The 24,730-nt window shown below is 39.8% G+C and overlaps 1 protein-coding gene across 1 annotated transcript; it reads left to right on the top strand.

Annotated features, from left to right (window-relative positions):
• The first annotated feature begins 286 nt into the window (after positions 1-286).
• LOC119654314 (inositol-3-phosphate synthase) lies at positions 287-23,168 on the top strand. The gene is made up of 9 exons (XM_038059637.1): positions 287-758; positions 13,091-13,263; positions 13,394-13,664; positions 13,745-13,815; positions 17,947-18,130; positions 18,194-18,436; positions 21,937-22,200; positions 22,266-22,466; positions 22,629-23,168. Exons 1-9 carry the CDS (start codon positions 648-650, stop codon positions 22,815-22,817), a joined length of 1,707 nt encoding a protein of 568 aa, XP_037915565.1. The 5' UTR covers positions 287-647; the 3' UTR covers positions 22,818-23,168.
• Positions 23,169-24,730: the final 1,562 nt, after the last annotated feature.

Genomic DNA, 24,730 nt, shown 5'->3' with positions numbered 1-24,730 from the left:
AGAAGCGTCGGTGGATACATTTCTCACAAATTCGGTGCCTGCCACGATGGTCGCCGCGTATCTTATGCCGAATGTTTATGGATGCCTCTTTCCACTGGTTCAGATGGATTGTGCGCGGTTCCAGTGATTCGATTGCATCTACCCCTCCATTCGCATGCTCCGCATTTGCACCGCAAAAGACTGGATCCCAGCCGAGCTTGGAGAGAGGCTAGAACTTTCTAGAAGGAATCCAGAACTCGGCAGAGAGTCGGGTAACCACAATATAAATAGGGGTGAAAGCCGGAGCCGGAATCATTACATTGTGAACTACTCGCTTGACTGATTGATCTCAACAGTTTCTTTCGTGCCGTTCCGCCTTTTTTGTGTCGCTCACTGTAAAAGTTGTACCTGCAAATTACCAGCAGCAAGAAAAGTTTAGAGATAAACCGATAAAAGTTTAAGATTTGTTGCTAGAAACGCGGCTGTAAATCCAACATTTGTCGTGATACGAAGTGGACACTAGTAGTTTGGCGGCATCAGATCTGCAGAGACTCTGGGACATTGAACTTCAGTGCCGAAAACAGTGCATTTTAGAGAACATTTTGAATTTTCTAAGCAATTTTTACTACATTTTTGAGACCTTTTGAAAAGCATATCAAACCGTGAAAATGGTCCAATTGCAAGTCAACTCGTCTGATGTCAAGTACACCGAAAATTACATCGAAACCAATTATGAATATCACACGTCGCACGTTCGACGCCACGGCGACAAAATTGTGGTAAGTAGACTTTTATCCTTTAATACTTTAAAAATGACTAAGACTGTTGGTGGTAGGTCCACTATCATAACACTCAATTGCTTGAAATTGCATAATTTAGTTCAGTGGCTAGTCCTTGAGGGAGGAAATACAACCAACAGTGAATAATTAGCTGAAATCAGTTAAGGTGCGGTGTTGACCGAATTCCCGAACTGATGAGTAAAAATCAATACATCACTCCAGACAAGGACCTTGAAAATCCTCCATTCACATTTATGAATAGGAAAATCCCGAGAACATTCTAAACACCCTCCCTCTTTGAAAGGATTGGTCTCGCGCGCATGGCCATCCTGGAAGTCAACCAATCGATCAACCCTTATCAATGTAGGGCTATGATTGAATATAGAGCATCGCTTCCTTGCTTCCCGGGAATGCGCTCGAATTTAGACTTATTTATAGCAAGCACCTTTGTTGGTCACAAATTTCAATAGCTTATCGGAAGCATGATATTTAGGCGGACTACATAGCTTGTCGGAATGCAAACAAGTTTTGGTATTCTTTCCAACCAGAGGAGAACTAGTAACGATTTCTGCAAACTTCTCCCGCTCACTACGACGCTGGTTACCGGCTCTCGGTGGAGTGGGTTTAGATTCTACCAACGTTACACCCATGGCGTGAGCTGCGACTTTCGTCTTTGAACTTGACTTACTAGCAGAACTTTGTGCAGGCGGACTAACGAGTCGATATTATGTAAACATTTATCTTGTATCTGGGTGTGAAAAGCCGAATGGCTTCATGTTATGAAAGTATGTATGTTTAAGATAAGAATGGAAGTGGTGCGATAAAATAGATATTAAAATTGATATCTGAAGCTGTCATTCTGGGAAAATAAGTTAAAATGCAGTTTCATTATGTGAGATACGCAGTCCAGAATCATCCCATTGCAGAGTCAAGGATTTCCATATAAAAGCGTTTATGATACTGGCTCGTTTGCTTCATAAATATATATTATCGTCGAAAATAATGCTATGCAAATGATAAGTATATTTTAGCGGAACGTGTCCATAGTCACTCAGTGTATCGAGTGCGTAAACCATGATTAGAACTGGAGATATGTCTCTATCCAGGTGGAAAACCCGAGTCTGTAGTCAATAAGTCGTAACGAAGTAGCCACCGGTCGGATACAGAAATAGCTGGCGGATTTGTGTTATTTGCATAATAGTTTGATTTCAATATTGGATATATGAGCAAATCAAAAGTCATCACGACCGGGAAAACCGGTGTTCGGTCTAGGTTTGCTTTAACAAAACTTCCAACCACTTGATATCCCTAGCAGCTGGGACTGGCCTATACCACTATCACTCACGTCTTCTTATTTACCATAGATATGGCCCCCACAGGCTTTCTGGTCATTTTCGTCCATATGGATTAGGTCGTCCGCCCACCGCAGCCTGTTGAACCCGATCTTATCCACCACATGACGATTGTGATATCCCTCATATGTTCTTTCATTTGATCATTTATCCTCCTGTAGGAAGTCAAACATTCTTTGGTGGGTACTCCTCTCGAACACGACGAAGAGTTTACAAATTTGCTAAAAGCCCAAGTCTCCGAGAAATACATGAGGGCTGGTGTATAATAGGAACTTTCATGAGACGTTCCAACCGAAACAGTTTTGTTAGCTGAAATATGCTTTTTTAGCTGACAAGAACCGTACGCAGATTTCGCCATTATAGGTGCCATCGATTGTGATTTTCAATCAAGGAAACGCTAGTTTAAAAAGAGGGTCATGATTAAGCATACCCTTGTTTCGGGCCGTAGTTGATGGAGAATGGTCTCGAAATTGGTCCTGCACATTGCTGAAGGTCGGCTTAATCACTCTTACTGTCGGGACACCCAATTCTCTAATGGCTTTGCACTGTCCAACCCTGACTGCTATCATAGGTGGCCTCGAAGTTTATGAAAATACTGCGACTGATATTATCCCATGTTACAATACCTTTTTATTCGACTACCACAAAGAGAACATTTTGATTTGCTTCTGATTATCTGGGAGCGAAACTTATGTAGTATGGGCTATGATGCTTTGGGCGTATTAGGCTATCCGACCTAGTTAACTAGTATTGAATATCCAATCGGTGGTATTCAGAGGCGTGATACCTCATAATTGCTGCACTGATGTATGGGACAGATTATCACTCGTTGCTGATCATCAGACATTGATTCGCTTTCTCTAATCTTGAGCGCTAGATGATGAATTGCTTGATGTAGCTGCTCGCTTCCATGTTTGACTAGGTTTTAATCCGGAGCCCGTTGTCATTGTCATATTTATAACTTGTTCCTTATTTGGCTATTGTAATATGAATTTGATGGCATATCTGCAGTAAGCTTAGACTGCTCGTCTCACTGCCTCGTAGAAAATATAATTCTACGATTCCGTATTCTTTTCGGTAGAGGCATGAGTATTTATAATATGATATGCCCACCAAGGGCAGTGCGCATAGTTGTTCGCTGTTGTTTTCGAAACCGATAACCGAAAGTTTCATTTTCTGGCTGACAAGGAAACTTACTTCCAGCACATGGTATAGTCTCTTTTTCCAGGAATGTGATCTTTGTCTAGCGCGTTTCTCACAATCGAGGTTGATATTCCCTTTATTTGACGGCTTGTCGATTGGCGACTTAGTAGCTCTTATTTTGTAAGTGGAGCGCAAAGTCCGTAAAAAATGCGTTTTTATTTCTCATATATCGATATTTCAAGGACCAGTTCTCTTCCTCAGTGAGTTTTAGCCTTTCTGCCCAAAATTATTTAGTCTTCTCTTGTTTTTCTAATGAAGAGCTACTTGAACTTCAGGATGCAAAGCATGAATATAAGAAAAATGTTCGAAGCGGGATTTCTTTAGAATATACTGTGAGGAATTGGAAGGCGAAAGAGAGCCTGCGGAGTCCTTAAAACGGATGGTTCTAGATGGACTCTGTAAGAGAGGCGGGCGGTATTACAATAGTTTTGAAATTTGTTGCAAGTGGAAGAGTGCGGAGGTACGAAAAGAGTCAGGTACTTTGGAGACTCGTTCTCAGAAAATACCCAACCCAAATATCTGAAAAGAAATGTGGTAGTCCATACACCTGGTGTCTAAGCTTATTTTCCATACCGGTACTATTTAAATAAAGTTAATAATAGTATATTACCATCTTTATTATAAGTATATTCTTTGGAAATTGTCTTTTTGCAAAAACTACACTTTTCCAAAAAAGGAATTTTAAATTATAAAAAAAGAAAATAATCTCAAAAATTGTTTATAAAAAAAGCTATGCAACATATCGCAAGAAACGCAACAAATCTTCCAAGATTTGTTCGAGTTATGAGTGCGGACTATTTGAAAAATGTAGTTTCGGGCAAAACGCGTTTCAAATTTTTGGGATGTTTTCATCGCACTGAGAGTTATTTAGTTACTATTAAGTTATTTTAATTATTACTTATATTGAGTGTGAGTTTAGCAAAACAAAAAATCGAGTTTGTGAAATAAATAGGGAAAATATTTCCTTTTAAGTTTGATTTGGTGCGACAGTTTTGAAAATCGATAAAGCTCAATTAGCGCACCGTTTTAAGGTTGCTCCCTTTCAGAGTGTAATTGCCGAAATCGTTCATATTTAACTTGCAGAGTTTGGGGATAACATCAACTCATCTGCAGATATAATAGACTGAAGTGTTTTTGAGGTCTGTAATTTTTGAAATTCTTTGGTTAGCCGATTTCAAAAAAATTATGGTAATGGGGTATGGGCCATATATCGATATTTCAAGCAAGCAATTGCGGACCATAGTCATGGTATTTACCCGGCCTCTGGAAACTATGTTTCTAGTAAAGTCTTCATTAAGAAGAGGTTTTAAATGGTCTTTGGGCCTAAAGGCTGTCGTTGAACCATTACTAAAGTAGCAAATATCATTTCTGCATCTTACAGTTTTTGTGTGTATTTGTGAAGTAATTATGAGTCCGTTTCGAAGCACAAAAATGGCATCTATATATCTTGTCCTAATTTTAGGAAGTAGGCTTTTAGACTGTAGATCACTCTTGGCCCTAACCCTAAATTGGATATCAGGCGATTCTTTGTCAAGGAAGTGACATTTTTCTTAATAACCAACCTTTTAGGTAAAGGATCGCCCCTTCATCGGGATGCATGGAAGCATGACGTCGTAAACTGTTTTCAGCATTCTCATTAGCCGGTTCCTTTTGCCGGTTTTTCGATAAAATATTGGTCTTTCGTGCAGCTCCTTGATGACTTTTATTTATATAATCGATATCCCTAAAAGCTGTCTGGCGTCCTGACCTACGCCATCGCTCTATGTTAGGCAGGGTCTGCCTCGTCTTCTTTTTCTATCATAGATATTGCCCTTATAGACTTTCCGGGTGGAATCATCCTCATCCATACGGATTAAGTGACCCGCCCACCGTAATCTATTGAGCCGGATTTTATCCACATCCGGACGGTCATGGTATCGCTCATAGATTTCGTCATTGTGTAGACTACGGAATCGTCCATCCTCATGTAGGGGGCCAAAAATTCTTCGGAGGACTCTTCTGTCGAACGCGGCCAAGAGTTCGCAATTTTTCTTGCTAAGAACCCAAGTTTCCGAGGAATACATGAGGACTGGCAAGATCATTGCCTTGTACAGTAAGAGCCTTGACCCTATGGTGAGACGTTTCGAGCGGAACAGTCTTTGTAAGCTGAAATAGGCTCTGTTGGCTGACAACAACCGTGTGCGGATTTCCTCATCGTAACTGTTATCGGTTGTGATTTTCGACCCTAGATAGGAGAAATTGTCAACGGTCTCAAAGTTGTATTCTCCTATCCTTCTTCGTGTTTGTGTTTGACCAGTGCGGTTTGATGTTGTTGGTTGATTCGTCTTCGGTGCTGACGTTGCCACCATATATGTTGTCTTGCCTTCATTGATGTGCAGCCCAAGATCTCGCGCCGCCTGCTCGATCTGGATGAAGGCAGTTTGTACGTCTCGGGTGGTTCTTCCCATGATGTCGATATCGTCAGCATAGGCCAGTGGTTGGGTGGACTTAAAAAGGATCGTACCTCTTTCATTTACTTCAGCATCACGGATCACTTTCTCGAAGGCCAGGTTAAAGAGTACGCATGGCGAATTTTACTCAAACAGGGGGGTTCGCAGCCAATTACTAAAAATGATAGTGATATACTATTATTAACTTTATTTGAACAGGTATCGATATGCAAGGTATTTCGGAGCCATATAGTGGCAGCCTCCTAATTTTTTTTCAGATTTTTCGGTTTGGCAGTTTCTGAGAATGGCCACTGATCCCCCCGCACTCCCCCGCCCCCTTTCTAACAAAGGTCATAACTAAGACCGGCTTCGGAAAGTACTAACCGAGACCTTTATATTTGGTGAAAAAACATTTACACGCCCCCTTTTGCATGTATGGGGACCCCCCCTTAAATTCGACGTAAAAGGATGTAATTCACTGTATGCGTGTGTGTTCACACGCCACCTTTCTACCAAATTTGGTGTCAATGGCTATAACCGTCTCCGAGAAAAATGCGTGTGACTGATAGACAGACAGACAGACAGACAGACAGATAGACAGTAAGCCGATTTTAATAAGGTTTTGTGTTTCTTCTCTTCTTGTTTGATATATGGCGATTTATATAGTTTGCATTCGTTTAGAGGTGCTGAATTTTTTTGAAATGGTTATTGGCTTTCATTGTCAGTTCTAATTCAATGCATTTAAGCCTTACTTTCATTTGGTCCATTGAGGGGCCTATATTTTGATTTCGATCCGATATTTAGTATCGTATTTCCCCTTTTCCCAAATTGCTTAACTTGAACGATTGGTATCGATGGGATTATCATTCTATTTTTGTTTTTATTGACAATATTCCAAAAAACTTTAGAAAATTAATCATTTCATGATTATCGTTTTTCCACATTTATCATAAGCTTATCAGGAACAAGAAGACGTGCCTACCAAACGTTGGCTGTTATCAACTCAGTCTGACTCTTCCCACCGCAATTTACCTACAAAATTTTTATTTATGGTTTCAATTAACAATTCCAAAAGTAGACACCACACCTAAATAATATCATGACTTGCAAATGTCTGAAATACTTATAGTCTGCAAACGATGCCTCGCTTTATCTAAATTTATTCCACATTTATATTCAAAAAATACCCAAATGAATAAAGTCCTGGAAAAAGAAACGTATTCGCACTGAAGGTTGATCAAAGTGCGAGCCACACGTGCTGCTTGCTCCGACCAATCTGGTATCACGCGATATTCGTACTGGTTCTGTCAGTTATCACCCAAATAGCAAAAGAAATATTCTCAGTTCCAACAGTTTAAAAATAACGTGCCATTTGGAATGACATAAAAGATCTTGTCTGTTTTTCCAGCTATTAGTATGCAAAAATTTGCCGGCCGGCCGGTTTTCGATTCAAGTGGTAATGGCTCAATTGGAAAGAAGAAGGTTGAGCTTTGAACTCTGCAGATTTGTATGCATAGTGGGTTTGCGTTTCATGAGTATCAGCAGTTTTTAGGGTTTCGTAAATAACAATCTCTTATTAAAACCGATTCTATACTAGCGAACTTACCAGTTAGAAGTAGAAAAACTATAAGACAGTAGGCGTTTCACAAATGAAGTGCGTGTTACCTATAGAAAATGTCTTTATTTGAATATAGTCTTTTCAACAAGTCACTTAAGTTGGTAAAAATAAGGAAACGGCTGGTTGGCCAAAGTGCTCTAGACTACCCTCTTAGACTGAGTAACAACAGAATAATATAAAAATATGGAAGGAGTCTGTAAAATTTAATCCTTAAAATTGATACCAGGAAAATGATAGTGTTTTGCAATATTTTGTAAATTAGCCAAGAAATCCGCCTCAGATTCACTCTAGAAATTTAACTTTTTCTGTAAGCGCGAGCTAAATGAAAAACGGAAAGTTAGTTTTCTATTTAAGGAAAATGCGAAACCCTAATGTCGATCTTGATCTTGTTTTGCAATGATATCAGGAATTTCCAACCGGTTCCTCTTATGTCCAAATATAAGAGTATTCTTGTGATAGTTGAATGTAAACATTCCTGAAGGTATCTGCTCCACATGTAAATCAGGATCTTTTATTCGTCGTTCACGTATGAATGTTTATCTATCACCATTTCGATATATGGTTAATTCATTTAATAAGCGGCGCATGTCGCATTCGAAGCACGAACAATAAATGTGAGTGAGTTATGTAATCAGCATTCACATGACAATCGTTTACATTTCGTTCTATTGGATCCACAAAGATTAAGAACATTCAGCTGGCCTTGGATTAGGTGTGAATTGAACGATTTAGAATCCGGAGAAATGTTTACAGATTTAATGAATTTAAGGTGTAAAATGATCAAATATAAGATAATGTATAATGTTGCCGATTCTTAAGAAATTTTAAAGCGAAATCAGAAAACAATTTTTAAAAAAATGGCTTCAGACATTCCTCTATAAGCTGAATATGAAAAAGAGTACTTGAAATTCCATGAGAAGCCCAAGGGAAGAAATGTTAAGATATTTCACTTTTCAAATCACGAAAGCAAATTTAAGTTGCTCACAGTTGTAATATAATGATGATATCGACACTCACACCGTTAGTTCCCCACAACGGATTTTCTATTTTCCATCCCAACGAAATACGATGCAGAATCCTGTAAGCACACATTCCAAGATTTGAAGGTTTTACATATCGTCCTCGTCGAAGGCCACTTCGATCCTGGCTTCCAGGATGTTCTTCCTCCAGCCATCTGGACCCATCGATCGGGTGCTCAAATTTTGAAATCCGAGCAGTCAAGAGAATCAGCTCAGCTGTTGCGAGGTCCCGGTCTTCGTCCTTCAAATATCTTTTTGGGTATCCCAGTGTCGTCCATACGTTGAACATAGCCAGGTCATTGCAGCTTCCTTAATTTAATTATTTTGAAGAATTTGAGGTCGTCAGATATTTGGTACAACTCAATTGTTTTTGATTCGTCATTGGTCGTTCTTTCTTCTTTGACAAGTTTTGTGTTAGGGTCCATGCTGCATCCATAGTATCGCATAAGTTTTATTATCAGTTTGTATACTCGGAGTTCTACTTCCATGTGTATGCAGCTGGATTTTAAAATTGACAGGATCGAGTAGCTCTGTTTGCGAGTTGAATTCGACCTTTTATTTCGTCCACTTTATTTCCATCTTCCGTCATTTGTACACCAAATATCCATATAAAGTTATCTACATTTTCTAAGTTGGACTCATCAATCGTTATATTTAGTCTGGTGGGCGTTATTTTTCCCGTACTGAGTTGTAATTTTTGTATTGCTTTCGTTAATTCGTAGACCAGCTTCGTTTGCTGTTTTGTCGAGGTTTAAAAAAACTTTGTTGATGTGAAAGACCGTCCCATGATGTTTATAAAGTGTAGATATACAACGATTTGACAGGACTTATAGAGCAGAGTGCTTTTGTATCTATAGACCAGTATCGCAAAACTTGCCAGATTGAACAGTGTAGGTGCTAGCCCACCTCATTGATTTAACACGACGTTTGTCTCAAACGTATCTGTCGGGCTAGTATTGACTCTCTGATCGGCGCTTTTATTTCGGGCATTATCATTTTGGTAATGCTTACCAGTTTTGCTGTAATTCCCAAGTGAAGCATTATTTTGCACTGTACATTTCAGTCAATACTGTCAAATGCCTTAGCGAATCCTTGATGGACGTCGTTAATACATTTCATTAGCTGTTCGTCGGAGATTTTCGTAATTTTCCCTGTTCGTCCTTGTATTTCGTTCTATATGTTGTTTTTATGCCTCGTTTTTCTGGTCAAGCGCTTCATGGCACCAAGATCCAATCACTTCTTTCGCTGTTGTTTTGATAACGAATTTTAGGTCATATCAAGTGTCATATACAGGCTTCCCCCCTGGAGTATAGGACCTAATCGTTCTTCCAGACTTGCCATGTACTTTTCAGCTTTAATAGCTGAAGCAATTGTCGAGGTGGGTTGGTTTTATTCCACGGATCTTTGAAATTCGACACTATGTAATGGTCGAAGTCGCAGTTTGCTCTTCGATATGATCTCGCGTCGACGATTCTGGAAAGGCGGTTATCTGATTGAAGGTAATTCCATCTGGGCAGGTTCCCGCTTCTGGAGATTCAGTGCAACCACATGTTATAATTATCGCGCAACCATTTCAATTCGTTTCCTGAACTACAAGCCTAGTGTGTACTTTGTGTCCTTTTGGAGTAGGTTTTTGACAGCACCAGATTTGTTTAGTGAACTAACATGCCAGGATCTAAGAACGTAGTCATTCATGCGTTTGCGTGGGGTTTCCGTAGTATCTGTTCTACATATATCTCTATTAAAGTAGAAAGCTTGCATACTCAATAGTTGTATGTCAAGTGACAGCATATATGATAGCACAGATGCATTTTATGCATACCTCAATATATCGTACCTGTGTGTTATCTGATGCATGCAGAGCGGTCGTGGCGATACACCATTAAACAGATCAAAGCAAACATTTTTAGTTGAAGAAGCCCAGAACGTATTTCTGTTATAGAGGCCACAGGGCCCATTAAATTTGAGCTTTGTATAGGGAGTTCTATTCCTTGTTTATTTTGGTTCAAGGTAAACAGCACAGTGAACATTTAGATAATTTCCGTCGGTCCGGTTCCTCAGTCGTCTCGTTTACACTATCAGGCTGACTAATGCCAGTCTAATATCAGAATGATGGTTTAAAGCTCTTTTAAGGCGATCAGAAAGGTATGCAACGAAGGAAAGATCCGTTCTGAAAGAAGCGAACTGGCAAATTGCTGTTGCCCTTGGAAGAAGAAAGGATTTTTAAAAATTGTGAGGAAAAAGAATCCTTCCGAGGAGTTAAGTTGAAAATTGAGATAAAGGCAGTCTCATTGAAATATCGCTAATCAATTTAAAGCAGTGAAGTTAGTTTATTTTAGTGGAGGGAGTGTAGGCTACTTTCTTTGATAGCGATCCTTTTCAACTTCGAGCGTGCCTCAAGTAAGTTAGTCTCTTCCTAAAAGCGTCTCCATCATGATCATCAAGCCTTCCTTAGACTCTTCTTTACAGCTTTCCAATCCACATTGTACCGATTTCATAATAATAATAGTTGGCGCAACAATCCATATTGGATCAGGGCCTTGAAGTATGTTAGAGCACTTCATTCAAGACCGAAACGGTACACTACAGTATACTGTAGGAGGTAATGCGGTCAGCATTGCGCTCACCCGAGATTATTACCCTGATTTGGCTCAGGTACTCATTCACAGCTGAGTCGACTGGTATTCGACGTCAAATCACGATACAAATCCCATTGCCACCAGTGAGATTTGAAACGTGACCTTCCGTACGATAGCCTTGTGCTCTAACCACTCACCCAATTTCATCCAATAGCTAAATCTGGCTTCCGAGTTTGATTGAGCATTGCCTTTGTCTTTCTTCCGTTTTGCCAGATCCGTGTTCCGACATGGTGTTTTACCCTTCTTTTAAGTTAACAGCTCTCTTCGAAAGCTTCCCTCTTGCTAGTTTTTATCATTTAGGTACTTTTATCTATTCCAATATTAGATTTGATGCACCTCCCAGGGAACGTAACTGTCAAGAAAGTAGTGATTAACCAAATTGAGAATCTGTAGTTGGGCTGTGCTGATGTTAGAACTTCTCTAAAAGATACGGGGGACGTTATGATCGCGACACTACTGAAGAGTCAAGTTGGAAATAGGGGCAAACGGAGTCTTGTTAAAATATGGCTAATCAATTTAAAGCACTAAAGGTTAAAAAAAAAGTGAGGAACTGTCCGAGAGCGGGTAGGTTTTTGGAGGGAAAACAAACAGGACGAAGGACCCAATAGTGGTTAAATATTAGACACAATTCTGTATTTTATCCTCTTCGATGAAGAACTTGTTGCAGTTTATTCATCGTATTTAACAAAAATGTTCCTAACAAGGAGGTTGATGCTTGTTGATTAATATTGAAATATGGTGAAATGGCGACCGCTTCATTGATCGTTACCCCAAGCAGGGAAATCCATTATTCCATTAGGGAATTAAAGGGAAAGTTTTCTCGTTAGTCTTGAAGAAAGCTGAAATGTTGCTATAAACCGACAACGATATCGCAGTTGATGCTCCATGTTCGGGATCATTGGCAACCGTGAATTATCGATTATTTCGGCTGGCATTTTTGACTGATTTTTGATAAAAATTCGCCACATTCACCAAATGTGTACACTGATAAAAGGAAGGCGTTATACCGAGGCGAAAGCCGTTCCAGAAGTTTGCATCAAGTTTCTCAAGGACTTTTCCAGAGGCAATGTTTTTGTCTTCACGGAAAACCTTCTTGCTGTGGATGAATAACGTTCAAGGACAACTTAAACAATATTAAGGTTAATGAAAAATGCTAGCCGTCACTCCTTATCGCATTACTTCTTATATTTTCCCTTCTACATATCAACAATCTGCACAAAACGTAATTTATTTAATAAATCGCCATTCATCAAAATGCAGTCACTCACCCCGTGGAATGCTAGAGTTCAGTTCGAATTGCAGTCGGAATTTCTGAAATTTTCCACACAACCAAAATTGCAAGCTTTCAATTAGTTACATTGTACTGTTTTTTGCCGAGGGATTTTGCGTCAAGTGGTGTCGCTATAATTCAATCTAATGGCTTGTGCACTCAATATTACACTGCCCGTTGACAAATTGAATAAGTGGCACTAAAGCAATCAATTGAAATGCTACAGCAAATTAACAAATTCACAGGCTATTCGGTTGAGGGTGGAATGAATGGAATAGTACCCGTGGCGCTATAGATGGATGTATATCGAAGTTTGCAAGTGGGAATTTGAATGGATTACAGCCTTTCAAGGGATTGTTCAGTTGAATGTATAAGAAATTGTTATTATTTTAATGACTAGAGGGGTCGCTTTTTTCAAGCAGCCCGAACAGAACGACTTAGTTGGAATACTTCAGTGAGTTCAGTTGTAACTTACTAGGAAATCTAGAATCTAGATAAAGACCACTAACGCTTCAATTGTTAGGCTGTATTCACGTAAGATTCCATCACAGACCATCCATCTCTGATTCCTTGAGGCCAAGTTAAAGTCTAGCTAAATTCTTCACTACATTTGGCTCGTCATATATTTCCGAGAAAGGTTTACTTTATATTCCATTAGTGCACAATAATAAGAATGAACGATGAATTATGATGTAATTTCAAGCTTGTTTATTCAACAAATTTGTACATTTAGCTTAACATGCATTAGCCCACTGATCGATATTATCATATGACCAAAGAAATAATTGGATTATTCTTACAGGTTGATCCACAAGTTACATCGCTAAAAATTCGCACAAATCGTAACGTACCTCGCCTGGGTGTTATGCTCGTTGGTTGGGGTGGAAATAATGGCTCCACTTTGACTGCTGCGTTGGAGGCTAATCGTAGGAAGTTAGAATGGCGAACACGCACAGGAGTACAAACCGCCAATTGGTAAGTAAAACGATACTTGATACATTATAAATGAGTATATGTGCACTTGAGAACTTAAATTATCACAAAAATTTCACACTACGCTCACAAATTCAGTCGAAATTAAAGGATATTTTCGATATTTATTCAGGTTTGGTTCCATTACCCAAGCATCAACAGTATTCATTGGCAGTGATGAAAGCGGGAAAGATGTTTATGTGCCAATGAACGAATTAGTGCCAATGGTTCATCCAGATAGCATTGCCGTTGATGGCTGGGATATAAGCTCTGTCAATTTGGGAGATGCAATGCGCCGTGCTAAAGTTTTGGATGTTAATCTGCAGGACCAACTGTACAGTGACTTGTCGAAATTGAAACCACGACCATCTATTTATGATGCAGACTTCATTGCTGCCAATCAGGTAAATCTTTGGAAATTTATTTTGAATGTTCAATCAGCTTCAACAAGTCAATCTGATGACTGTTTTTATACTCATTTCAGTCTGAACGCGCTGACAATACCATTCCTGGTACAAAATACGAACAGTTCGAACAAATTCGAAAAGATATCAGGTGAGTACAAAGATAAAAGATAGACGGAGACAGACAAAGACTGTTTCTCTACATTTGCTCTTATGCCCTTCCATTAGTTTGAAATCTTTTAGTCAATTATTGGAGTTTTCATGAATAAAGGAAGGATTCAAGCGCTTTGTAGCCGTTATTCTCAAGTTGCCTACGATAGACTTCACATTGCCCCAAATTATTATCTTTGCTAAAAAGGGTAGCAAGTTGTGAAAAAGTACAAACTTGAAGTGAGACAGGACTCAGTTTCGGACATAAAAGGTTTTGTATTAGGTTATGTCAAGAACCATGAATGCATGACAATTCCGTCTGTACATAGTTAAAAGCTCAATTGTGGATTATTTTTTCAAAAGCAAATCATTTGCCTTGCAAATTAGTGTATCGATAAAAGTCAACTTCATACGCTTCACACTAAGAGTTCAATATTATTAGCAAATACAATGGAGTTCACCTAAAACAGATGCAAACACGAGCTGAGGAAAAGGAGCTTCTTTACATATGGGACTTTAGTATTTCAATTGTATATGAATTATTATCGATAATTATGACACGAGGGATGCAGTGCATTCGTGGAAAATTTATAATATTGAACCGCTATAACTTTGGTACTAATAGCCGAATTTCCACAAAACTTTCGAGTATTATGTGCAATACTATTTTTTATGCTGTTGCTGGTACTCCTGGGATGTACTTAAGGGTGCTTTGTAATGAAAAAACCAACAAGGGATAGCTTAAACCCAAAGGACGCATAACACTCAATAATTTTTGTAGACGATTTGGCCAGATGAAAGGGATTCTGAATGAAAAACATCACGATAATCGAAGAAAACTTATCATCTTATCTTGATTTTCGCTCGATTTTGGAGCGATCTTTTCGATTTGACTTCACCTTTTTGCACGATGCTTATACGATTAGTCGCTGGTTTCCGGATCGTAAGCATAAATCCAAGAGTCATCTCCAGTTTCATGACCAGGTGATAAGTCAGAAAGCATCTCTTCACAGATCTAAATGTAGCGGGCTTTTTCAAAGAAATTAAATTGTTTTGACAGTAGCCGAAACTTTACACGTTACAAGCATAAGATGGCTTTCAAAATGATATTGACAGATCCTTTCGAAATTCCAACAGCATCAACAAGCTTTCCAGCAGTTATTCGATAACTGACAAGCACGATTTCGATTTTCTTGATGTGTTGTTGATGATCGTCCGGAACGGTCTTCGTCTTCAATACTTTCACGATCTTCTTTGAATTTTTTTTAAGGATGCTGGGAGTCGTGAGTCCGCATCCACTTGGTGGCGAACTCAGGACGTGGTTGGAATGGAGCGATTACCACCTGTTGCCACTTTTGGTCACGCTGCTCCTAGGGCAGAGGTGAGGCAGCATCTGATGAGTTGCCTTTGCACTGGACGATATCGTAAGTTAACTTTTTTGACCTTTGAGCTGTAAACATTCCTCTGCGGTAAAAATGGTCTGCGAAGGCTTTCTTTATCATCTTAAAAGCTTCTGCCTCTGGAATTTCTTTCGGCGGATAAAATTTAAAAATAATAACTTCTTTTCTCAATATAATTACCCATTGCAAAAATCGCTGAATGCACTTTTAGCATTGTACAAGGCCAAACATAAAACCAAAAGTAACGAATAATAATAATATAATAATCGATAGCGCAATAATCCAAATTGGATCAGGGCCTTGAAGCGTGTTAGAGCACTTCATTCAATACCGTAACGGTGCACTACAGGATTACAGTACCCTGTAGGAGGTAATATGGTCAAGCATTGCGCTCGCCCGAGATTATTACCCTGATTTGACTCAGGCACTCATTAACAGCTGAGTCGACTGGTATCCGACGTTAAATCACGATACAAATCTCACTGCCACTAGTGAGATTCGAACCGCAACCTTCCGTATGACAACCTTGTGCTCTAACCATGCAGCTAACCGGACAAAGTAACGAATGCTTTGACATAAAACAGATGGATGTCGCAATGCTGCCAGCTTGGAAAAAAATGTTGATGTGTGGTTCACCCGCACGATTTAAATTGAAAATTTCGGACACAATAGTACTATTATAAAGTTTATTTGGGGAGATATCGAAATGGGATGTATTTTGCGGTTTATATTTCATATAAGCGCATCAGGCTTCAGATTTTAGAGTTGCGTACTTTTCGGAAATGAGACCTGTCCCATTTTTAAATTTACACATTTTGAGCCTGTACTCGCCCATTCTGCAGTTTACGTCGATATACATTTTACATTGTACGTATGAGGAGCCCACATCAAACTTTACGTAAATTTGTCTCACGTACTGTATGAATGGAAGTTCATAGTTTGCATATGTCTATCAAATTTTGTTTCAATTGATATAGTCATTTTGGAGAAAAATCCTGATGCCAAGCAGACAGACGGACAGGCGATTTCAATAAGTTCGAATTTAAAATGCTCATTGGCATTATTACCCAGAATTAAAGTAAGGCGGTCTTAACTGACTTAAAGTCATCTCCTCCCTGAAAATGTATGTCCTTCTCGGAAAATGCTTCCAAAACAATGCAGTTTTGTCTACTGTATTTACGATTTGCTTTTGAGAATACGGCAACCGGAAGCTGGACGCTTCAGGTACGAAAAGTTTTGTGCATTTCTTAGTACGTAGCACGTAATATATGCATATACAATATTATGTGAGAATATCCATTTTCGGATGATATTGACATTTATAGCCTTGAATTTGCAAAGAAGCGACGACTTTGACGTATTATAACTTTGTTAGCAATAGTGCGATTTCCACCAAACTTGGTAACATCATGTTCTATGTTACACCCTATATTGTTGCGAAATTTCGTGGTCTTAGCATGAACTTAAGGGGGGTTTTGCAGCGAATTACTAAAAATTATAGTAATATACTATTATTAACTTTATTTGTGCAGATATCAGTGTGGAAGGTATTTCGAAGCCCAGGCACCATATAGTGGCAGCCTCTTGATTTTTTTTAGATTTTTCGGTTGGGTAGTTTCTGAGAATGGCCCCCGTAAAGGAATGGTCACTTTCAACCCCCCGCACTCCCCACCTTTCCAACAAATGTCAAAACTAAGACCGTTTTCAAAAAGTACTAACCGAGACCTTTAATTTGATACCCCACATGACTATATTTGATGAAAAAAAAATTACACCCCCCTTTTGCATGTATGGGGACCCTCTCTTAAATTCGACGTAAGAGGATGCAACTCACTGTATGCGTGAGCGTTCACAGTTCCCACCTTTCTACCAAATTTGGTGTCAATCGCTGTAACCGTTTCCGAGAAAAATGCGTGTGACGGACAGACGGACAGACAGACAGACAGACGGTAAACCGATTTTAATAAGGTTTTGTGTTTACACAAAACCTTAAAAAGCAATGAAGCAATAATAAGCTTCGCTTGTAAGGAAATTTTATCAAGATTGTATCGTCTTTTAAAGCGCTCAAACTGTCCATGACTAACGTAAAATGTTTATCACTACCTTGCTCCTGGCTTTTATTACAACTTCACTATGCGAGCTAGTATTTTTAGTTAATTCCCTCGTTGGATGGTATCCTGATCATAAGTGGTGCGCACGGTTATTGATTCCAGCCCAAGTGTTTCCCAATAACCTCGCGATTGCTGATATCCAAGCATTGTCTGTCCAAGCGCAGCTTATCGGAAGTTGCATACAACAGGGTCCATGATGGAGCTTTGTTATAATAAAAACTGACAAGAGAGTAGAGGAAGACGGATTAGGAGAGGATTGGAAATAATCAGAAGTTTAAGCTTTTAAAAGGAGTTCCAGAGTTTGTTCCCATTTCTTATGCATATTTGGTTGGGTTTTTGCTGGTGTCCTACAAAGATTGACCGGATCTTTAGTTAAGGTCTTCTGGAAGCGCGTTCTTCCTTACAATGTCATCGATCATTTCCTCACGATTTCCGCACAAATCTGTCTATGATATGGAAGCAATGGCTTACGGCATTAAGTTAGGGCGAAAATTCAGCACTAGGTGCTTGCTACCTATGTATAACCTAATTTCGGTTATGTACTAACTTATATTAATTTGAATTAGTATTTTCTTTGCTTTAAATCTCGACTTTCAATTTCTCTACATTTTTTTCTTACAGAGACTTCAAGAACAAGTCAGGAGTAGATAAAGTCATTGTCCTCTGGACAGCCAATACCGAACGTTTCTGTGATGTTAAACCTGGATTAAATACTACTACTAATGAATTGGTTAAGTCACTTAAAGAGAACAGATCCGAGATTTCACCGTCAACTATCTTCGCAATGGCCAGTATTGCAGAAGGAGTAAGTCTTCAATCAATGCGTTTTCTATGACGGACATAATTAAATTATCGTGTATTTTTTCAGTGCACCTATATCAATGGATCGCCACAAAATACATTTGTTCCTGGTGTAATTGAAATGGCCGAACAACACAAAGTTCATATTGCCGGAGATGATTTCAAGTCCGGTCAAACCAAACTCAAGTCAGTATTAGTAGATTTCTTAGTTGGAGCTGGTATCAAACCAGTTTCGATTGTGAGCTACAACCATTTAGGCAATAATGATGGAAAGAACTTATCAGCGCCAAAGCAGTTCCGATCGAAGGAGGTAAGTATCTAAAATTGTACATACATATATTTTCAACAATATTATAGTAAGGGGAATTAAGATTGTAATAGGGAGTGGCAGCAGCAATACTCTATTTCGTTTGATTTCCGAAGTTATAGATTATAACAATTTTCATGTATTTCATTATATTCTATGCAATCTCATGATGAGCTTACTTCAACTGAGATGTCGACCAGTTATAGACTTCTAGATTACATCATCTCCAGACGAGTTGTGAGTTGTATAAAAGTCCGGTGAGACTCGATGCCTCCGCTTGAGCGCGCAATACAGAGAGAGAGAGAGAGAGCTAAGAGCCCCATCCGGCAATTTGCAGCCTTCATGAATTTGTTTAGGTGGCACAAAACACCACGGACTCCAATTGTTAGTGAAAGGACTCTGATGGTCGAGTCATTGTGGTGTTGTCGAAGGGCAGCGAAGAAAAAAGTTATTGAGTATTTCCTCAATGTTTCTGACTAGGCAACTTCTAACGGCCTTCCCAATGGATCCCCACATCTGATACAATGATTTGGTTGCCCTTTATTAGTATTAGATCGAGTTTGACGAGCGTTTCATCTGCTGCTCGTCCATTAGGCTCTTCTGGCACTCTCCATTCTTGTCTGCGACCCTCGATTACCGCTCGTCTCAGAATGTAATCGTGACGGGCAACCCGCTGCTAATGCATAGTCGGGCTGTAGAATATGGCATAGCGTCTCGTTTTCAAAGCATTCTGCACGACTCTGGATTAGACGGGATGCTTATGCATGGCGGCAGATTTAGTCGAAGATGGATTGCCCCCACAAACATGCTTGATGATCACCAGGTGAGGTCTATCCTGTCGTTTGAGTGTTTGTCATTTGTGATTTTGACGCAGACTATTTCCTGCGAAGGACCACGTTCATCTACTTATTCCGTAGATCACAACGGGAAGACAGGTTTAGCCAGACGATTTTATTGAACCAACCTTGGTTCGATGTAGCTCTTTCAGTCGTGTTGGTATATGTTGAGTTATTTCCCATTTTGAGTTTATTATCTTATGAATTTCCGTTAATAATTGGAGTATCTCCAGGCCACTGTGTATGGTGCATATATGGCGAGGTTGTGGCAATGCGAATGTAAGTGCAGGGCTTCCCTTACCGCCGGACAGTTTAGGATCTTAAGTTTTATTCCCGCGACGGTGAAACCTTGGACGAAGCAGGGAATCGAGTTTATTTTAATTATGCTAAATTGTTATTCGGGCTTTAAAAGGCTCTCATGGCCAATAAGCTTAAATTGTACAGTGATCCATGTCTCGTAATTCGCTCGTAGGTCTCCTTTATTGATAGCGGTTTATTTGGAATATGTTCTTTTTCCCTGGGACGTCGATGCAATTCTTTCTTGGGGAAAGTTAAAAGGATTTTGACATCTTTCCCGTTTTCGGCAAGCAGCATGATGTCATCGGCGTATCATCATCAGTATCATAATCAATTCGACAAGGCCATAATCGAAGAGAGGCAGTGATGTTGGATCCCCTTTTTCAGTGCTCTGCATGTGTTCCGTGACATGCAATCCCTTGAAGCATACTGTAATTGTGGCAGTCATTACATTGGGCATTAGCAATTGGTACCTGTCGACAATGCCCTTCCTATCGATGTTCCTTGATATAGCCGAGTGCAGTATAGTGTCAATGGCTTTTCTGAGGTCAATAGATACAACGGGGAATGGTCTGCTGCGCCCCGTTCTGGATTTCAGGAAGTTCCTCAGATATATGGTGTTTGTTCAGTAACCATCAATTTATGTGAAGCCTGTCCACAATTCATTAATGAGGATTTCGGCCAAGCTTGTCGCCAGAATTCTGTTAAAAAGAATGGTGATGTGTCACCAGTTGTTGATGTCACTCAGCTCCTCCTCCTTTTTTGGGATGAGGATCATCTTGTTTCGATTGAGTATTAGAGGAATTCTGTTAGTTTGCGCGTTGCATAGTATAGTACAACCACGCCGTGCTAAGCCGGCCAGATGATTTAGGCTATGCGGCTTTAGTGTGCGTAGTCTGTTGTTGTGGGACGTCATTCACCTTAATGTTTTTCCCGTACCGATTAATGAGTGTTGCTGCCCCAGTCTTCAAAGACAGCTGTCGCGTCCGCCAAAGATGTAATTGTTAAGGCGCAGCATATGTCTGCATTAAAGTCCGCGAGCTCGCCCTCATCCAGTACGGATTTGAGCAAATTGTTTTAGCGGTTTTATTTGTACAGGGTTCCGCTGGAAAAGGCGTCTGGACATTCTTCGTAGCCTATCGCACCATCCTGACCCTTGGTCGATGCGGTCGGTGTAGGTGTCTATGTGTAACGACCGACCGCCGTCTACTATAGGAACAGGAGGCGGCTCTCGCAGATTGATGTTAAAAGCCGCTGATACTCGGGCTACTTTCTCTTGTCTTTAATCCCTTCAGTGGAGCGGGATTCGCAAACCTGTCTGTGTAGCTAGCCTCAGCTGTTGCCATACGATGTAGTTCTGAGTAGGTCTTTACAGTTTTCAGTAGGATAAATCACCGTAATTTCGGATCGGATACTATCACTTTAATGATAGGTATTGTAGCACATTCCCGCGCAGGCAAGCTTGCAAAAAGCACGTCCCTATTGGTTGGCTGTCAGTAAGAGAGTATGGGTACTTGCGCGGATGCTAAGATAATGAAAATAGGGTGATACAAGAAGACTATACACAGGAGATTCAACTTCCAGCACATTCTTTGGAATTTTATGGAGACGGAAAAGTCTTGCACACATTCGACCGCGCATAAAAGTTGGCGTTAGTGTCGCGCATGTGATGCAGTGCATTAATGTGCGCCCACGTGGTTGCAAGCACATCCCGCTGGAATGTGGGAAGTCGCACCACCAAAGGCAGAACTTCTTTAAAGATTCTTTTCGGGTTAATGTAATGAATCTTCATGGAATTAGTGAGCGAATGATGCTTCAAAATTTCTCTATGGGAAGCCTGGTGGAAGCAAGCAATCGGAACATTCTCAGCAATAGATCCATGTTTGCTCTCCTAGGAAGTGAAGACGAAAAAAGTAGATGCATCCATCTACTTATTTTATCAAACAGATCAATCTTTCGGATGCATCCGTTTCATGCAGGGATAAGATGAAGAAACACGCACACAAGAAAATCATCTAGGCGACATCGATACACCGACATACTAATATCTACCTCGCTCCTACTCGAAAGGTGCACATCGAGATTTCGTGCCCCTATGCCGCTGCAATTTTTTCTCCTGTGTATAGTTTTCGTAGAGTGATAACATACTTTATCGACTCTCTGTTTTAACAAAACAAGGAATCGTCTACTTAATCGGTAACCTTTTCAAGTTAGCGCGAGAAGGATTCTCTATATGGATCGATGATATATAAATCCGCTGTTTCGAACCCGATATAATTGTTCTTCAGCAGGACTGAATTAATTCATTAGCTTTTTTCCGAAATAATCATTTCGTAGACGTAATAAAAATTTCGTTTTTTTCACTTTCAGATCTCAAAAAGCAACGTTGTTGACGACATGGTTGACTCGAATGATATTCTTTATAAGCCAAACGAACATCCGGATCATGTTGTTGTAATTAAATATGTGCCATACGTTGGTGATAGCAAGCGAGCAATGGATGAATACACAAGTGAAATTATGATGGGTGGTCACAATACGTTGGTCATCCACAACACTTGTGAGGACTCTTTGTTAGCCACACCACTGATTTTAGATTTAGTAATCTTGGGGGAGTTGTGCTCGCGAATTGAGGTAACCTAACGATTTACAATCCTTTATCAATCAAAATTGCTTAACATATTTTTTTCTACTTTTAGATTAAGAGAAATGAGGCTGAAACCGAATGGGTTTCATTCAAATCAGTACTATCGCTTCTAAGTTATTTATGCAAGGCTCCGCTCGTGCCGAAAGGTGCACAAGTTGTCAACTCTTTGTTCCGACAACGGGCAGCCATTGAAAATGTACTGCGTGCATGTATTGGTCTCCCACCGAATTCCCACCTCGCATTGGAGCAGAGAGTAAGTAAATTTTAAAAAAGACATGAGAAATATTAATCTTCTAGTTGGTTCAGATAAATTTTACCAACAAAAATTTTGATAGCTATACGAATTTTAATTGTCGATAATTGATCAGCCACTGTCCTAAGCAACGCATTTTACTAAGGACTCCTTCCTTTACAGTTCGACTTCACTAAAATCAGTTCAACCCCTGGCATGAAAATCAAATCGATAAATGGAGCCGTAATGAATGGTAGCATGCATGGTGCAATGAATGGAACCATCAATGGAACCGTGAACGGTTGTGCCAAGGGTAAGGAGCACAATGGAGTGAGCAACGGTGTGGCGAATGGTGTAGCAGTGGACCACTAATTTGTGAGATTCACTTGGTTATCCAACGAGAACATCCTAAATCATCTCATCATTCCTTATTCACACAAATGCAATGGACAGGAAGTATTTCTAATGAATGAGAAATGTACGTTGTAAGTTGTTTTATCCTAGCCCCATCACTGGCTTCATTATCCTTTGAAGCCTTTATACAAATCTCTCTGTATTCCATATTTGTTTAAGTGTACCGTATATATAAGGCACCCAACAAAGAAGAAATTATTGAAGAGAAATATATATTTGGAATAAATAACTATTATGTGATAAGTTAAGATAAAAGCAATGCTATGAAAAATTTTATTTTAATAAAGAAAAACTTGTGAAAAAGCTAAATCCTTTAAATCCTTTCTCCCTTTATTTGCTTTTTCGTGGATTCGATTGAGACCGTATAGTTAGTGTTAAAACTCATTATGTGAACCACGCATATTTGGATGGAACAAATATATATTTCGATTCGATTGCGTCCGAGTGAAGTAAGAGGAGATGGAATCAGTGTTAGTCTGAACGGCCCAACATTTTCAAATTCAACGAATCAATTGCTGGTCGTGCGGTTTAACAAAATAAGTAAGAGTTCAGAGAGCTCCGTACAGCCAGGACACCTGATACCACCTTGGACTTCAATTAGACAATGAGAAAATCCTAGAAAACGGATTATAAATGCAAAATAACAGGAAGAATGCGCTGTGATATACTGTGGGCTCTTACATGGCAGTTTCATGCTGAAACGACAAGGGCTGTTTTGTTTCCGATTAATAACACCGTTATACCCCAGGAACATTTTACAGTCGATTGAAATCAAGAATTTTTTAAAAAGATAAATTGAAAAATTTTAGTTGAGCAACTTCCCAATTGGTGTGAACTCACCTCTTGGAGTGGTTGAAAAGTGGAGACGTTCTAACAATATACCACAGTCCAGGTAACGCATGTAAGATCTCTACCAATGTCGACAGTTTAAATATTAGTCGACCTACTCGGCTCTCCTCTTCGGTTATTTGTTTTTCTTCACCTACCCAAATGTTCTTGCGGGGCATTAAACTGGCATTGCACCAGTCACCAGTCATCCAATCTACAATCAGAGATTTCCTTGAAGTTCTCAAAGAATTTACCTTGCGTTCGCAGCCTGGATAATAGTAAAAAAGTGCTGCTCGTCCCCTTCCCCCCCATGGCTTCGAGTATACAAAATGGAGGCTATGCCGAGTGTGGCGGCATAGTCTCTTATAGTCGAGTACCACGTGCAAATCACCGTAAATCTGTCAGATCCTCCTTGAATTAGCGTTGGTTGTGGGCCTTCTTCATCTCAAGCCAACAGGCGTCGCTATCGAGGTAACATCAACAGCCAAGTCCAAAGTGGTCAGTCTATTTGTCTGCTCATTTCCCTTGATGTTCCTATGACCGGGAACCGAGAGTTACTTTGAGCCTGTCGCCCAGGCTGTTCAGTGTGTCCCTGTTTGTACTGTTAGGCTAGGGGCTCGGAACATAGCATCTCGTACAACTCGGTCCTAGAATACTCTCGCTTTGACTTCACAGATCATCTACGCCATGAGGCAGGCCCGTCAACAACTGCGTGCCCATGGCTGACGAGGTCTCCCGTGACACGTTAATTCAGGCGGGTCAGCTGCAGGTCTGCTACATCATTAACAGCAACCGTTTCTAAGTTGGCAAAGGTAGTCGATACTTTGCGTTGTTTTTTTCAAAAATACCACAATATTACTACCGAGCGTAATCTCTCTACATCCGTTAAGCATTACATTATTGGCTTCTCTATCTTTTCCAAAGTGCGTCTATTACCACCGTAGAAACTTGCAGTTTGGCAGAAGGAGTTCGAAGAACTTTTTAAACATTGTCTTTCCAGACTTTCAGACAACTGCTGGTATGACGAATGGCGACCTTCTGGC

The sequence above is a fragment of the Hermetia illucens genome, chromosome 4 (assembly GCF_905115235.1).
Source record: "Hermetia illucens chromosome 4, iHerIll2.2.curated.20191125, whole genome shotgun sequence".
Lineage (NCBI taxonomy): Eukaryota > Metazoa > Arthropoda > Insecta > Diptera > Stratiomyidae > Hermetia > Hermetia illucens.
The sequence above is the reverse complement of the archived record's forward strand: the minus strand, read 5'-3'. Positions and strand labels throughout refer to the sequence as shown.